Source organism: Melampsora larici-populina, assembly GCF_000204055.1.
Source record: "Melampsora larici-populina 98AG31 unplaced genomic scaffold MELLAscaffold_2, whole genome shotgun sequence".
Lineage (NCBI taxonomy): Eukaryota > Fungi > Basidiomycota > Pucciniomycetes > Pucciniales > Melampsoraceae > Melampsora > Melampsora laricis-populina.
This window is the reverse complement of record NW_006768766.1, coordinates 1,014,983-1,030,892: the sequence shown is the minus strand read 5'-3', so window position 1 is coordinate 1,030,892 and position 15,910 is coordinate 1,014,983. Positions and strand designations below refer to the sequence as shown.

General features: G+C 44.4%; 3 protein-coding genes across 3 annotated transcripts; 2 read left to right on the top strand and 1 right to left on the bottom strand.

Annotated features, from left to right (window-relative positions):
• Positions 1–4,559: 4,559 nt before the first annotated feature.
• On the bottom strand, positions 4,560–6,256 carry MELLADRAFT_101678 (uncharacterized protein; the record flags this gene model as incomplete). The annotated part of the gene is made up of 3 exons (XM_007404215.1): positions 4,560–4,813; positions 5,608–5,695; positions 5,780–6,256. The coding sequence occupies 3 exons, from the start codon at positions 6,254–6,256 to the stop codon at positions 4,560–4,562; spliced, it is 819 nt and encodes a 272-aa protein (XP_007404277.1).
• Positions 6,257–10,640: 4,384 nt separating this feature from the next.
• Positions 10,641–12,285, top strand: MELLADRAFT_101677 (uncharacterized protein; the record flags this gene model as incomplete). The annotated part of the gene is made up of 5 exons (XM_007404751.1): positions 10,641–10,710; positions 10,779–11,059; positions 11,155–11,275; positions 11,321–11,379; positions 11,443–12,285. 5 exons carry the CDS (start codon positions 10,641–10,643, stop codon positions 12,283–12,285), a joined length of 1,374 nt encoding a protein of 457 aa, XP_007404813.1.
• Positions 12,286–13,948: 1,663 nt separating this feature from the next.
• Positions 13,949–15,688, top strand: MELLADRAFT_89003 (uncharacterized protein; the record flags this gene model as incomplete). Its single annotated transcript, XM_007404752.1, has 4 exons — positions 13,949–14,054; positions 14,130–14,195; positions 14,283–15,136; positions 15,203–15,688. The coding sequence occupies 4 exons, from the start codon at positions 13,949–13,951 to the stop codon at positions 15,686–15,688; spliced, it is 1,512 nt and encodes a 503-aa protein (XP_007404814.1).
• Between the last annotated feature and the right edge of the window lie 222 nt (positions 15,689–15,910).

The following is a 15,910-nucleotide window of genomic DNA, read 5'->3' as shown; positions in this document are numbered from 1 at the left end:
GCTTCACCAATTGCTTATGAAAGCCGCATCATGAACCCTGCCGAGAAGAATTATCCGGTCCACGAGCAGGAGCTGTTGGCTGTGGTGAATGCGCTGAACAAATGGAAATTGTTGCTGTTGGGAATGCGGGTAAACGTCATGTCTGACCATCACTTGCTGACGTCCTTACTCACACAGCGTAACCTTAGCCGGCGCCAAGCAAGGTGGTTGGAGACGCTTTCCCAGTTTGATCTTGATTTCAAATATCTTAAAGGCCAAAACAATTCAGTTGCTGACGCTCTCTCTCGACGGGACGAGGTAGCCCTATGTGAGGTACGTGCATCGTTGGGGGAGGAGGAACTCAAGCTTATCCAAGAGGGGTACAAACTTGACAAGTTCTGCATCAAATTACGTAAAGTCCTGCCGCTGCGAAAGGACTGTGTCATGAAAGATGACCTGCTATACTTGGACGGACGTCTAGTGGTGCCGCAGCACAGCACACTTTGACACGACTTTATATCACAAGCTCATGGCGCATTAGGACATCTGGGTGCTCTGAAGACGTTGACAAGACTCCGAACGACTTTTTTTTGGCCGGGGATGGCGAAAGAGGTCGAAACTCAGCTGAAGTCGTGTGATTCATGCCAACGAAACAAAGCGCGTACTACTGCCACTTCAGGACGATTGCAAAGCTCACCAATTCCGAGTAGTCCCATGGAATCAATTGCTATCAATTTCATCGGGCCGTTTCCAAAAGTTTCAGGGTATGATATGATATTATCGTGCACATGCAGGCTAACGGGATTCGTCAGACTCATTGCCGCGTCACAGCGAGACACGGCGGAACGTTCAGCGGCAAGATTGTATAGCGCTTGGTCCTCGATATTCGGCCTGCCTGAGTCCATCATTGGCGATTGGGACAAAGCATGGACGTCGAAGTTCTGGAAAAGGCTTCATGAACTTCTAGGAGTGAAAGTCAATCTGTCAACATCCTATCACCCCCAAGCAGACGGTCGGAGCGAGAGATCTAACAAGACCGTAGGTCAAATGCTTCGCCATTACGCAGGAGACAAACATGGCAAGTGGTTTCAATCATTACCGGCAGCTGAATTCGCAATCAACTCAGCCGTAAACATCGCGACAGGGGTCTCTCCCTTTCATTTTGTTTATGGTCGCATACCACGGCTTTTCCCCATTCAACAACCGCTCGAAGATGATCCTGACAACGTAAAGCACTGGATCGAGAGGAGCCAAGCTGAATGGGCGGCTTGGAGGGACAGATTATGGCTGAGTCGCGTAGATCAGGCATTTCATTACAATCAAAGACGCCAAGAGGGACAGGCGTTTGAAGTTGGGGACCTGGTCTTGATAGACAGTCACGATCGGCAGCAAGCAGTAGGCGGTAAATTCAAGCCAACTAGCAAGCTTCGAGCGCGATATGATGGACCGTATGAGGTCTTGGAGGTGCTGAATTCGGGCAGGAATTATCGACTTCAACTTGGTACAAACGACCAATCACACCCAGTTTTCCACATCTCGAAGCTTAAGCTATACCACCAAATCGCCGAGCAGGAGGTTATTGACAACGTTGCGGCCACTGAGGTGGTCTTGTCACGACCGGAACCAACCCCACGAGAGTCTCGAAAGGAGCCCATGGGGCAAGCTAGGATTTGTGACAAGGGGGTGTGTATTCGAGAGAATACGCTAGCACCCCCGCAATGTGAGTGCGATACGTTTTTCTTTCCCGTTATTAAAGAAGAGGTTGGCAAGCAGGATTCTCTCCCAAACAACAGTGCCCTAACCCGAGAAGGACGTCTAGCACGGGCGAAGCCAGAGGACGAAGCGACTGTTGCAGTCACCAACGTGATTTGTCAGACTCCGAAAACATCCCCTCTAGGTCCTGGATTGGAATCTCTGGGGAAAGCTAGGAAGCTTGACAGGGGGTGTGTGTTTTATTGACACGTTAGTGCCCCCGCAATGTGAGTACGATGCATAAATTTTCTTCCATGATTCCATGAAACGGCTAGCAAGCAAAAACATTTCCTACATAGCAGATCCCGATAACGAAAACAGACGAGACGAATATATTAACGATTTCATGACAAGTCAAACCGGAACAGCAAAACACAAGGAAACAATTTAATTCACCTCAAGATTCAATTTAATTCAACTCAAGATTCAAATTAATTCACCTCAAGACTCAAGACGTAGAAACACTCTCAATTTTCTCCAAATTATTCAATTCTTTTTCAATTTTTTTCTTTTTCTCTATAATATAAATTTTCTTTCATGGGACGAGTTATGGTCAGTTCTGGGGCGAGTTATGCCATTTGCACCATTTTTTTCTCTTTAGTGTGGTTTCAAAATTTTTTTTGTGTGTGGGGGTGTTTTCTTTTTTTTTTCTTCTATAGATTTTTTTTTCTTTCTTTCTCTTTATCTTCTCAAGTGACTTTTCTTTTTAGGAAGGGAGGGTGTAAGAGGTACACGGATAGGCAGGAAGTATGGGATTTGTATCATGGGTTTAGATAGGCGTCTCCTTACCTTTCTCCTCAACGCCTGGCTTCGGAGAGTCCTCACTCCTCAGAGAGCCACGTATGGGACTTTCTGGAGCTAGGTGAGTCTTTCTATCCCATTTCTCTCTTTCTTTGTATTCTTCTAGATTAGAGTTACTGACTCCTCAGAGAGCCACGTATGGGACTTTCTGGAGCTAGGTCGCAATAGAAACCAAAGTTCTAAGTTAGTGCTCTCTCAAGAGAAGTCAAGCCGGACAAGAATCCGGACCCTCAGTGAAGGTTCTGATAGAACCTTACACCGGCTCGGCTCATGATTTTGAGGCCAAGCCGGGCCGGGTCCAGGCCTTACCTGTGATCGGAAAGGCATCATTTGGAAAGCTAAAAGCCGATGAATGGCGTAATATATTTACAATCCAATTGCCCTTGACATTGATTCCGCTATGGAGCGGTCGAGATCATTCCAAAACTGCTCTTCTCAAAAATTTTTGTCATCTCGTCTCTCTTGTAAACTTGGCTCTGAAGCGTACTATGAATGCTGATCAGATCCAAAGGTATCGCCATCATGTCAAGGAGTATCTAAGAAGTTCGGCGAAACTCTTTCAGCATTGTAGTCTTGCACCAAATCATCACATGACAATACACCTGGCCGATTGTCTCAAACATTTTGGTCCCGTACGTGCTTGGTGGTCATTCCCTTTTGAATGTTTGATCGGAAAAATCCTTAAAGGGTGCCACAACAATCACATTGGTAGGCTTTTTCTCTATTTGATATACATTCTCATCAAAGTTGTTTACATCTACAGTCCCTTTTGAAATCAGGTGAACTCAAAATCACTTTTGTTAAAGGATTTGGTTGGGCTGGGAACCTTTCTGCACTCCTTGGGGGTGATAAACTCCCTGAACCTCTGAAACTGTATGCTACACGCCTTCAATCACTTTACAATCCCCCTCCGCGTCCTTCAAAGAAACTTTCAAACTCAAACCTTGAGCCGATCAACAACAATCTGCTCAACCTCATAGTCAGCTATTTGAACAGCGAAAAAGCTGATGCCTTTACATGGCTCCTTCCCGATGAGTGGTGTCAAAAGAAAGACGAAGAATTGGTTGGATGTGTTCCAATTACACCGCGCGCGTTTTTCCACAAGCATATTGAATACATGGATGTCTCTTTTTCGACCTTCACTGCAAACGCAAACAATAGTTTCATCAAATTCACCACTGGTACAAACAAAAAAACAATGTTTGGTAGGATATACTCCATTTGTGTCCATTGTCGATTACCAAAATCATCTCAAAGTGTTTGGGACACTTGGATTGAAGTTCAATGCTTTCCACCTCTTCCTCCAGATACATATAACCCAATGTTGCAGTCACCAGATGTTCAGGTGCATCTTTATGCTTGGGGGCCAACCGAAGATCGTATTATCAGATTGAACAAGGTAGTTTCTCATTGCGCATGGATCATGTATAGGCCACAAGAGCTTCACAAGCAGTTAAACCTTGCAACTGTAGCGCTTGTGTCGATGGAACGATAATTGTTATTCAATGAGCTCATTTGGTTTGATTCAATTTTGGTATAGATCTCAGTGGAGATCACTTTTGTGTCCAAGTTATCTTACCAAACCTTTTCTTCTTTGGAACTGTTGAAGTAAAATCTTGTCTATTTCGACCACATGCCACACTTGTCTTGCTGAAATCTCCTCTCGCTTTTTTGTTTTCTAAACTCAACTATGCAAAAAGACTCTATGTGGATTCTAATCTGGAATCACCGTTCCAGTCTACTGAATCTCAATACATAAAATATTATAAAGTAGAGGAACGTAGAACAACAAAATACTGCACGTGATGATATTTAAACTAAATATTCCATTATCAGGTTTTATTTATAAGTCAGTTGGACACTTAAAGCGCTGAGCTGTGTGTTCTAATGCTTCTTTGTCCACACATGAACCTATTGAATCTGAAGTTGATTTTTGCTCTGGTATGTACATATCTTCTCACAATATGTAGAGCGAAATATATGGTTGTTTTCAAAAGATGTGAAAAGATACATTAGAGTGGTATTAATTAGTCATCTGTGGCAAGCATAGAACTGAATTGCCCAAGAACAGGCGCTGGGTGTATCTCTAGCTGAGCCCGCTGCACAGCTGATAAGGTTCCCAGCCACTCATCTGAATAGCAGTCTACTGGCAAGCCAACTGGCGCTTCTATTCTGCTGAGCGGTCGATGATTACCTCGGATGCGCTGTCGTGGCCGACGTCCCTTTTGACCAGGCGAAGTCCCAGGAATAGATTCGACAACTCTAGATTTGTATTTGTCAACTAGGAGACATAGCGATTCTGAAGCGTCACTGCGCCAAATTAGTTTTCTCACGCGACATGGTCGGTTTGCTCGCACAACATCGTCGAGTGACCCATCTTCATCTGTTTCTGTCTCATCATCACTGCAAGCAGCTTGCATTATGACCAAAAGTGGCCATAAACATTGTCTTGAAAGTACTATTTGATCCCGTAGAGCTTTCAGCTGTACGGAGTTGTGAGTATCAGTATTCAAAACCTTTGTCAGAACCAAAGATATGGGACTCAAATGTCTCATTCGAGTTGACCGTCTCACTTTGTCTGCAGCCTTTTGTTTACGTGCAACGTCCCAATTTTCTTGGCGGTTCCTGCGTTAGATGATCAAGCTTTATCAATGATGTCATGAGAAGCAGAGCATCAAGTATATATATATGCAGACTGGATTGATACTTACCGTTTTTGAAGTGACTCAACGTGTGATGTGAAACATTTTTTTATTGTACTGATACCCTGTGATGTTACAGGAATACCACCGTACTCTCCGCATTCAACAAGTTTAATAAAAATCTTCATCGCCAGATCCCATACCCATTTGTTTTCACCTGAGGACATAGACCGAGAAAAGTCTAGACAAAAACTCTCAACCCTTACTGCATTCATCATCTGGCGTATGACGGACAGTTGTTGAGGGCTTGAGTCGGGATGTCCTGGACCATCTGGGTGTGTAGCATTTGAACTCGTTTCTGCTGCCTCCGACGTTTGGGATTCTAAGTCCACATTGAATTCGACCGAGTGAATTGGTTGTTGACTCAACCAACTTGCCTTCTCTTCCAAACTTGCAGGATTGGGGAGCTTTTTGTGGGCACCTGGACCTAACATACACGCCACATGGAATTGCACACAAGCCTGTTTGAGACATTAAGAAAGGTTTTTTAGAACATAAGTTATTCTTCTTTTGTTTAAAACTGAAGTTCAAGACTCTGAGCTTACTGCTGTCCGGCCCCCACTTTTGCTTCCACTTTCTTCAGATTCTTTACTCTTCCCAATCAATTTATCAACAATGCCAGTCAAAGTCCTCACCTCGCTTTCGAGGGCTTCAACCTTGGCATCTGTTTTGGTCAACTTCACATGAAGGTGAGCTATAGTTCGAGTCTGTTCAGCAACAGTCGAGGCTAAATCCGGATCTTGAACGCCTTTGTTCCGATTAAAGTCTTCTTCAAACAGAGGATCAGCCGGTGGGGTGTTTGGATTGGTTGTTGGATTCTTTATATTCGGATTGGTTGTGTTTGAACCTGACTGATGAGTGTTTGGGAAGTGATTTTTCGAGTTTTTTGTCCCGCCTAGGTTTCTGATCACACGGTCATCTACTTCGGATTCTGCTGATGATACTTCATCTGCGGGGGTCCAGTCCTCGTCATCTTCAGGGATTTCTTTTCCCTTATCTTTCCAATATTTTGGTGCGACCATTGGATTCAAAACAGTAGGCTTTGGGCAAGGAAAAGCCAACCGACCATGCTCTAGGCTTGGAAATTCTGTAGCAGGATCAACAGTACGCGAATGCCCCCCTGCTTGAATGTAATTAGGAGAACGTAAGTCAGTCAACAGACCCACTTCATGAAATACAAAAATTGTCTTGCTAATTACCTGGTTGTGGGATTCTTGAATCAGACGGGGGCATCAAAACTAGGCCTTCGCCCCGACCCCGGAATTTCGGGGACTCCCCGGCTCCCGCCCCCGCGGGGGCAGGTTTTGGGACGGCTTTTGGGAAGTCCCGCGGGGACCAGCGGGGGCGGGAGCCGGGAGCGATGGCAATTCCCCGCACTCCCCGGCTTTTTAGGCAAGTTTTTGGGGGACAGCAGAACATGGGCAAAGGTGTATTTCATTCCATATAAGACAGCACTTTTGTACTTTAAATCACATATATCACTATGTTTTCAATTTCCTATCATTTGTAATCAAGACCCTTTTCATTTATTCATCGAGGCCATTGAAATAAGCTGGGCCAAACTGGGCCAAAGGCGCGGTACCACTCTTTAACACAAAGAAGACGCTCAACTGTATCGGGATTAAGTGTTGATCTTGAATATCGCAGGACAGCCCTGCCTTTGGAAAAGACGTGCTTGGAAGGGCAGCTTGTGGCTGGAATGGCGAGGTAAGCCATTGCCATGGCAGACAGGGCAGGGTAAGCCTTCACCCTTCCCTTCCAGTACGCAAGGATATCGTTATCCTTGTGTTCAAGCGGCTCCAAAAGATAACGAGTAATCTCGTTTGTGACTGAATTGTTGTCGGAGATTTCTGGTACGCCATACAGGTTGTCGTCAAGTGATGTAGCGGGGGTGGGAGCTGGTGAATGGGTGTTGATTATCTCAGGAGTCGCAAAGCTGGAATAAGCCTGTGCAGCTTCGATGAAGTCTGCCCTCAACGAGTCAACCAAGTGCCCACAGATTGCAAGAGAGTCGAAGTGAGTTTTGTAAAACTCTAATTTAACACGAGGATCTAGAATAGTCAAACAGACGGGGCCTGGTTTCTTCAAGGCAGCAATTAGGTACGTTTGAAGTTTGTTGATCATGTCATCTCCTGCTGGGATAAGCTGACCGATGTCGTATGTATGGCGTACCTGCGATCATCAAACCTTGAATCCAATTAGCTTGAGAAACCAATGATGAAGAGTGGTAAAGAAATCTTACCGCTTGTAATTTGTTGATCACGACAACATAGATTGGAATCACACTGTTGATTGTAGGGTACCTGGTTGCACAAAGTCGCTCGGTCGCATCATTAAGCGGTTTGAGAAAGTTGATCATAACTTCAAGCTGCTTCCACTCAATTGGAGTCAACTTGAACTTCGCTCCCTCAGGGGTAGCAGAGAATTGATCACAAGCAGTCCTATGCGAGAAAAAAAGTTGTCAGCATAGGAAGGTGAGTAATTAAGCTATGTTGAACGTACCTGAGTAACAAGGCACACTCAAACATAGCGTAGGTGGAGTTCCAACGAGTTTGCACATCAAGGATTAGCGTTTGAGCCGCAGTAGGTGTAGAAGTGTTAGGTGGGAACAGTCGAATGAAGTTCTGAAACGACTCCAGGCACTGAGGGCTGCCGCAAGTGTAAGTAGAGATACCATGAATACGCTTGTAAACAGAAGCCATATCGACATGGGCTCCATCAGGTGTATCCACCAGATGGTCGATGGCCATCAGATTTGCTGGGAGATCGTCGCCGTCGTCTGAGGATTCATCAAGTGGCCCGAGAACTTTGAGTCCAGCAATCACAGCTAGATTTAGAACGTGTGCTACACAGCCTAGAAGGTTCTTGTCAGCCTTGAAAGTCCCACCCGAAGCAGCCTCGATCTCTTTTGCCATGGTTTTGTTGGAGGATGCATTGTCCGTGGTGATCGAGGCGAGATTCTTCAGACCTCCATAAGGGGCAATTGTTTCCATAAACAATTCCGCAAAGTTTTTGCCCGTGTGGGCTCCTGAAAGAAACCACAAATCAGTTAAAAGTTCAAATTATTTGAAGAAAATAGAAACACTGACCCTGGACGTGAGGAATGCGGAGAAGGACATCGACCTTCTCAAAATTCGAGTTGATCATATGAGCCGTGACCGCCATGAACGCCGTATTGTTCGGCGCTGTCCACGCATCAAGTGTGTATGAGACGGCGGGAGCTTCAGCGAGTAGTTGCCCTTGGAGGTGTTCTTGATGAAAGAGAAGCACCTCTCGCAAGTGTCGAGTTATAGCATCTTCCTTGACTATCATGGAAGTTGTTTCAGCGTTACAAAGTCTAAGTAAAGTAGTAAATGACTTCTTCTCGATCATCGCAAACAAAAGATCACAATCGGAAATAAGATAACAGATCGCTGTCTTTAGAGAAGCTGTAGTCAAGCGAGGCTTCAAAATGAAGCAAACAATCATGGATGGATGAGACTCGAGTGAGAAAAAGGAGAAAAGACTGAAGAATGAAGAATGATAGAAGGATGAAAAGATTCAGAGAAACACTTACCATGCTTTTTGACTTCCCAGTTTCCAAGAATTGCTGGATCATGCCCATCCGTTTTGCCCTCTTGTTGGGATCTCCAAGCTTATGTTTGGCGGTGAGATGATCGGACATCCCTTTCGTGCTTGATCTTAGGTCACGAACGAGTAACGCTCCACATTCTATCCCACGCTTTGATGTCACAGTGCACTGAACCTTCTTGCCGCACGCTGTAGGGTTAAAGTGAGTCCAAAACCAGCTTCTCTTACCGTTGTTAGAGGCTGTGTTGATATGAGCATCTTCGACTTCTGGGCCATCTCCGGCCTGACTACCCGCAGAATCACCGGTGAGATCGATTTGGTCCATGATATCGATGAGGGGATAAAGTGATTTTGGTGATTTGAACTTGAAGGGAAATGGAGTTAAATAGGCGAAAGAAAGGGTAAGAGAAAGGGGAAAAGGGAAGGTTTCATCTAAACCTTCCCCTTGAATCGCGGTTGTTGCGTCTCCTGGTCCGTCCGAGGCCTGTTTGACTACCATTTTAGACTATTAGTAATTTAGTTTGTTGATTTGATTGAGTTTGGAGGTCTAGAGGGCGCTAGAGGAGGTGTGAGACGAGTCGTGATGGAGTCTTCTGACCCCTTGGGTTCCTTTTTTGGGATTTTTTTTTTTAATTTTTAGGGTGCTCCCCGCAGCCCCCGCATACCCTGGCAGGGAGTGCGGGGGCGGGCCTCGGGAGAGGAAAACACTAACCCCGAGTTCCGGGGACCCCGCGGGTTCGGGCCGTGGGATACCTCAGATTGGCCGGGGAGGTGCCGGGGCGAAGGCCTAATCAAAACCGAACAATCTGGCAATGTGACTGCTTGCAATCCCACGTCAGCTTCTTGGACAATATGAGCACAATGTAAGATCTAACTGGCGTACTAATTTCACTATGTGTCTTGCAGGATATGATCAGTGCCTCTTTGTTCAAACCTACCTTTTGATGCATACACCGTGTCAGTTTTGCTATAGCACGTCGACGTGCACACACAAATGACCTGCTGTAGAACACTGGTAGCTGTCTCGAAGAGGTCTTACATTTCCAATCCAACTGGCCTTTGTCCAAGTGTTCAACTAGCGAGACGTTGATGAGACATAGGCAGTCTGAGCTTGTCTGTTGAGAGTTGGTTCACCGGTCTTTCTGACAAAATGAGCCGATTCTCTTCCGTTATGACGTTCTTCCGCTGTCCTACCCACTTCACAGATTCTGAACATGCCGTCAAAGCTAACCAAACCCACTTAATGTTGGTTGTTTGAGACCTGATCCTCTTCCGTTATGAAGTTCTTCCAACTTCACAGATTCACAACATGTCGTCAAAGCTAACCAAACCCACTTAATGTTGGTCTTTTGCGTTTAACATATGATGTCACGCACACGTTGAGATCAATTTGTGTGCTCTTACAGTCATTTGAGCGGTATCGCTCTACTGAAATGCATAGAAATCGGCTGGATCTCTTGCTCAATTACTATCTGCACAATGGTCTTGGATATCTCAGAGACTTGCTGGTGTTCTTGATCAATGACTGTTAAACCAACAGCTTGGCTTTACCCTTGCACCCTCACTTCGAGTTGTTTCCAAGTTGCTGCTTTGGCTTCATGTTGGCCTCTCTATCTTTCTTCCAGGCTGCAATAAGCTCTCACATGGGCCTCAAAAATTCAAATAAAGCCTGACTTGAGATTTGAAGATTTCCCTACTTTTGACTATCTCAAAAAACCACCCACCTTCCTGAGAATCTTGTACAATCTAGTCTTTAGTATTGCTGAACCGAACTCTAGTTACAATGTAATCCAGTCCATACAAAACATCCACCATTAAATCTAAAAGTGTCAAGAGATGGGCAAGAACGGTTCGTCAAAACGATGCACTTGGCACTTTGTCCAAGATGGAGATGACCCGAGTTCATGTGCGTTCTTTTCTTTGCTCATCAGTCAATAGATTTTTGCTTATTTTCTTTCTTTCTTATTACCTTAGGCTCTTGTCCGCAGGCATCGCAGGTAATGATGTGTCGGGACTCTGAAGCTTTGCCAATACCCCCGTCACTTTTGGTCCCTGAGCAACAGGGTTTGCTTGATCGATTCCCTATTGGCGCTCCACTTCCTCACAGTGGTACAATTATTTTGATTGACGCCACGGATTTTGTCCCAACGGGCGTACACATGGACGCCGATGATTTGAAGGAAGTCGAAATAGACCTGATGCGCTGGGGACTTGCGCGATTTTCTTTCAACTACGATACCAACATGGACGATCGTGTGAACCACTTAGTTGGCGATTGTTTTTGGACTTCCTTTTACCGTGCTATCAAAGCTCGCTCCTATCGATTCACAATCAACGAATTGATTCTCAGACATGCAATCATCATGCCGGTGCTTTCCGTACAATTCAAAAGGCTAGCTTCAATGTAGCAAGAACAATGCAAAAGTTCAGAACTCTTGGACTATCATTTCATGGAAGCGGAGAAAAAAAAGGTTTGCTCAAATTTCTTTTTCATTCATCTTGGTTCTGTGTTCCAGAACAATGCAAAAGTTCAGAACTCTTGGACTATCATTTCATGGAAGCGGAGAAAAAAAAGGTTTGCTCAAATTTCTTTTTCATTCATCTTGGTTCTGTGTTCCTAACTAGATTCTCTATCCAGGCTTGCAAGGAATACCTTGATTACTTGCTCATGTTGGGTGCTTCGAGCAAGGTCGCCCAAATTTTCCAGCCAAGGAATTACACCATCATGGGCAATATCTCCGAGATAAAACTTTCGCCTGGTCCTCATGCTGTTAGAGGGATGCAATTTATCATACCCCGATGGTGGTCACACAAAATGGTCGCCTTTGTTGAATATGTAGAGAGCCGATCTCGCTTTTGCGCCAAGTCTCGCACTGATTCTCCTGGAAAGATTTTATCGATTCGCAACTACGTCACTTCCTCGTCAACCGAGTACGGTTTTATAACCCGACACCTTCCTTCCGACCTCTATAGCGTTGAATTCAAAGAGTATTTATTACCTAATGAGATTGTGGAACTCAAAATGAAAGCCCCTATATTGCCGGCTATTGGAAACATGGCTTCACTCTTTCCACGTCATGATGAAGAGTTTTTGACACCTCCCCTCAACCATCTCGAAAATGATGTTTATTTAAGTGATGATGATGTCTCTTGCGATGAGATGGACGACAGCGAAAATGAGATTGATATAACCACCATGTCTGCCGAACAAAACGCGATAAAAGACGCGGAAGATCGCTTCAAGACTCAAATTGCAAAGTTGCAGGAAGACTTACAGGATGTCATCACGAACTTCTCTAACTTCAAGAGCAACATACAAGACTCCCTCCCCAAACGTTTGGAAGAATTGGAGAAAGCAAGAAACGACATTGAGAAGATCATCTCTAAACTTGATGCACTCAAAGTCCAACGGGCCAATATTGGTGAAGGTTGTTCAGTGGACATCAATGATACTGAAAGTACCATTGATGCCGGAGTGTAAGGCGCTTGGCCTATGTCTAAATGGTATGTTAGTTGTGCTCCTTTGGTAGATACATGTGGACATGATGCTGATTTGATTCATTTGATTGACATCAAACTAAAATGATTTCACAGCGCCGTCAAAATTTAAGCAGTTCAACACTCTTATGGTGGATTTTGCGGCTTGGCATCATTGGATTACACTAAATTATCCCCTAAGATTCCACACTTATGTGGAGTCCATAAATCCTACATATTTCTATTATCCTATCTTTGTGCATCTGTAAAGAGAAAGTGAAGGGTTTCCTATCTCACATGTATCAAATTGTAGCTCTTGAGGTTCTAAATTGCTTCCACACCTTGATCTCAAATCATGTTGATGCGGGATCCTTAGCTGCTGGGCGATTTGTGCCTCTTTGCACAATATCTGTGAAACATCTGTAATGTCATTATGTATTCCTGACACCTGCTTCGACCAGTTATGCTGGTCTCATGCTCCGTTGAGAGCAGTGAGTTACACCTATCAACTTGTCGCTCTCAAGAGCCTATACTGCTTCCACACCTCGATCTTGATTCATGTTGGTGCTGGATGGTCAGCTGGGCGATTTGGGCCTCTTTGCACATCATCTGTGAAACATTAATAATGTTTCACAGTATTCCTGACACCTGGTTCAACCAGTGATGCTGATTTCCGTTGAGAGCAGTGAGTTCCTTTGAATGGCTTCAAATTTGCATCCCAAAAAAATACCCTTAAGGAACAACTTGCCATAGCCACGACCTCTACATGCAAAAAAATTACATCATATCAAGGCTATCTAACTCGCCTCAAGGCCCAAGCAAGCATCAAGCGCGAGTCCTTCAATAAAGCACTCGACGGTTGATTTCAACTTTTCCAAGAGACATATGAATATACATGTGTTGTTGCCGGTGTAAAGACACACAAACCACTGAGACAGAGACCATGGAACATGTATTGAAAGCTTGACAGAGGTCGTCGTATCAAATGTGCCAAACTAGCAATGTCAAAAAGTAAATCAAAGTGAACCCTATTCGATGTGGCATTGGCTTCACCTCCAAGGGTTTTCTTGAGAGAATTTGTTGCAGATAAGCCCTCGCAATACACAAGTCCAGTAAACATTTTGGACACAGCGACTGGTTTCTGCATGCACTGGTGTGAAAGACATCCGAAATGCATCATATCCCAAAGGTGGACAGCCAAAAAAGGCCAAAAGCACATACACATGTACATAACCCTGGTGGAATGATTGGAAGGGATGCAAGTAATACTGGGGCTGTTGGCTAAATTAGTGCGTGTCTGGAGGTTGAACTGGGACAGTTTTGCCTGCACTGTTGGGGGGTCCTTCCTTACTGTAGGGCTAGAACGACAAAGCCCGAAGTTTGGAATTGCCTATAACATCTAGTTCTCGTTTGTTTGACTTCAATCATTGGATCATAAGTCTTTTCCGTGTGTTTCTTTCTGGTCAGCTGTGTCTATTTCATTTGTTCTATTGAAAGCCTTCTCTTGTCCAAATTCCGATAACATTACTTTATCTTTTGACTCTTCTTTGGTGTTTTTGATACTTTCTTTCTTTACAAACAAACATACATATTTAAATTTGTCTATCATTGGTCCTGATTTTTGTCATAATCCTCTGAAAACTCAATTTCGCTGTATAATTTCCGAAATGAGTGCTGCTCCCACATCAACCCAAATGTCATCAACGCAAATGACTGCTCACACACCAACTCAGAATGGAAAGCGTCAACGTCTAGACAAAGACGATGATCCTGGTATGTGTCTGATTTCAAAGGATCGTCTTCATTGGGGTTATCACTGAAGACTTTGATTATTTTATGACATTTTAGTCGCCAATGAAAAAAATGGCAACGACAAGGACAGTGACTCAGATTCCGATGATGACAAAGATTCAGGTGAGTAAAAGTAATACGATGCAGTGTAATGTCATATAGACGGCAGCAATTGAGAACTGATGATGCTTGTAACGTCGTGTGTACCAGATGGAGATCTCACCCATGACGAAGTCCTTGAACGGAAAAGAAAAAGAGCTGTGCAACTCAAAGTGCTGACTCAAATCAGGCACCAAAATGCTGAGATATGGAAGATCGCCGCACAACATCCCATCCCCAAGCCATCGACCCCTCTTGCTAGAGCAATACATGAATTTGCTAAACTGCTTATGGGGATCCCACGAAAGGCCAGAGGGTCCTCAGCCCTCAGTGGCTTTGAAGAAACAAAATTGCCAGACCCACCATCAGAGGAGGAACACCAAGCCTGGGAAACCCAAAAACAAGGTCGAGAAGATTATATTTGCCAAGCTCAAGATAAAGCAATGGAGAAATATATTGCAAAGAAGTTGCCTGGTTTCCAACCCAATCAAAAACAACGTAAAACCGTCGAAAAGGATGCGTCTGAAATGGCAACTCTGAAAAAGCCGATGCAGCCAGTAATTTTCACCTCTCAAATTCTGAATCGTGGTAGATCAAGATACCCACATCACTTTGGAAAACAGTGCGAGGCGGCTCTAGCAATGGCGGGGTTCCCACGTTGTACATTTGACTGGGAAGCGTCATACAATACACCTTGGAACACAACAACTGCCACAATCATCCTTGCGCATTGGGTCAAAACTTACGATGCAAATGGTGCACGAGAGTTTGGAATCCTCACTTCTGATAACACCGCGGCAAATCATGAGGAAGTGCTTCGGCGGTGGTGTACAAACAAGGCTCCAAAATTTCGAGATCAAACCCGGAACGGCGTGTTATTGCAGAATCCAGCAGGTAGAAAGAAGCTGGAAGAAAACTTATTGAAGACTCAGGGTATCATCAGCAAAAGGCGCATGAAGAACAAGGTTAGTGAAATCGGTGTTGCTTAATTTGGAATACAATATACAAGACTAACCTAATGATTCTTGCAGCTCTACAATGCACGAAAAGCTCAAGCTGAGAAAATGTTTGGCAAAAACTCTCCAGAATGGTCAATGCTCTGTCACCCTGAAGTTCATTCGGATGACAAGCTCAAAACGTCTGATTCATCTGGGTCTCGTCAAAAGCTAAGTTTACAATGGCGCAGCTCAGGGTTGGATACATTGATTGACTTGCTAGACCAGGCGCATTGGCGTGGAAAAATTATCCCCAGAGAGAAAAGAGCGGCAAAAGAGTTGGTTGAAAGAGGCCAATATGCGCCTACACCGGATGCCGACAGGTTTCCCCCAAAAGGCTTTCAATTATCTTTGATTTCTCCAGCGTGGTATGACCAGCAAGAAGGTCTGATGTTAGCTGAGTTGGCCTTACAAGACAACGATGTATTTGATATTCAGGAATCAATCCTGGAATTCAAGAGGGTGTTCAGATCAAAGGCTAGCCTGGCATTGGATGCCACCGGTGATTCCAGCATGGGCTGAAAATTTCGAGGTTACTGCGCTAAAAGTGCTCTTCAATCCTTTCATTGTGTGCATAGCTGTATATAGTTGTATATAGTCTTTCAAAGCTGTGTTGAATTTGTGACTTTCTCTGTTCTATTCTTTTTAAACGTGTACATATTTCATTCTGTTGATAGCATAGTTCATCCTGTTGGTAATCCACTCCATTGAATAGAGTCAAGCGAGTCGATGAATTTTTTGTGG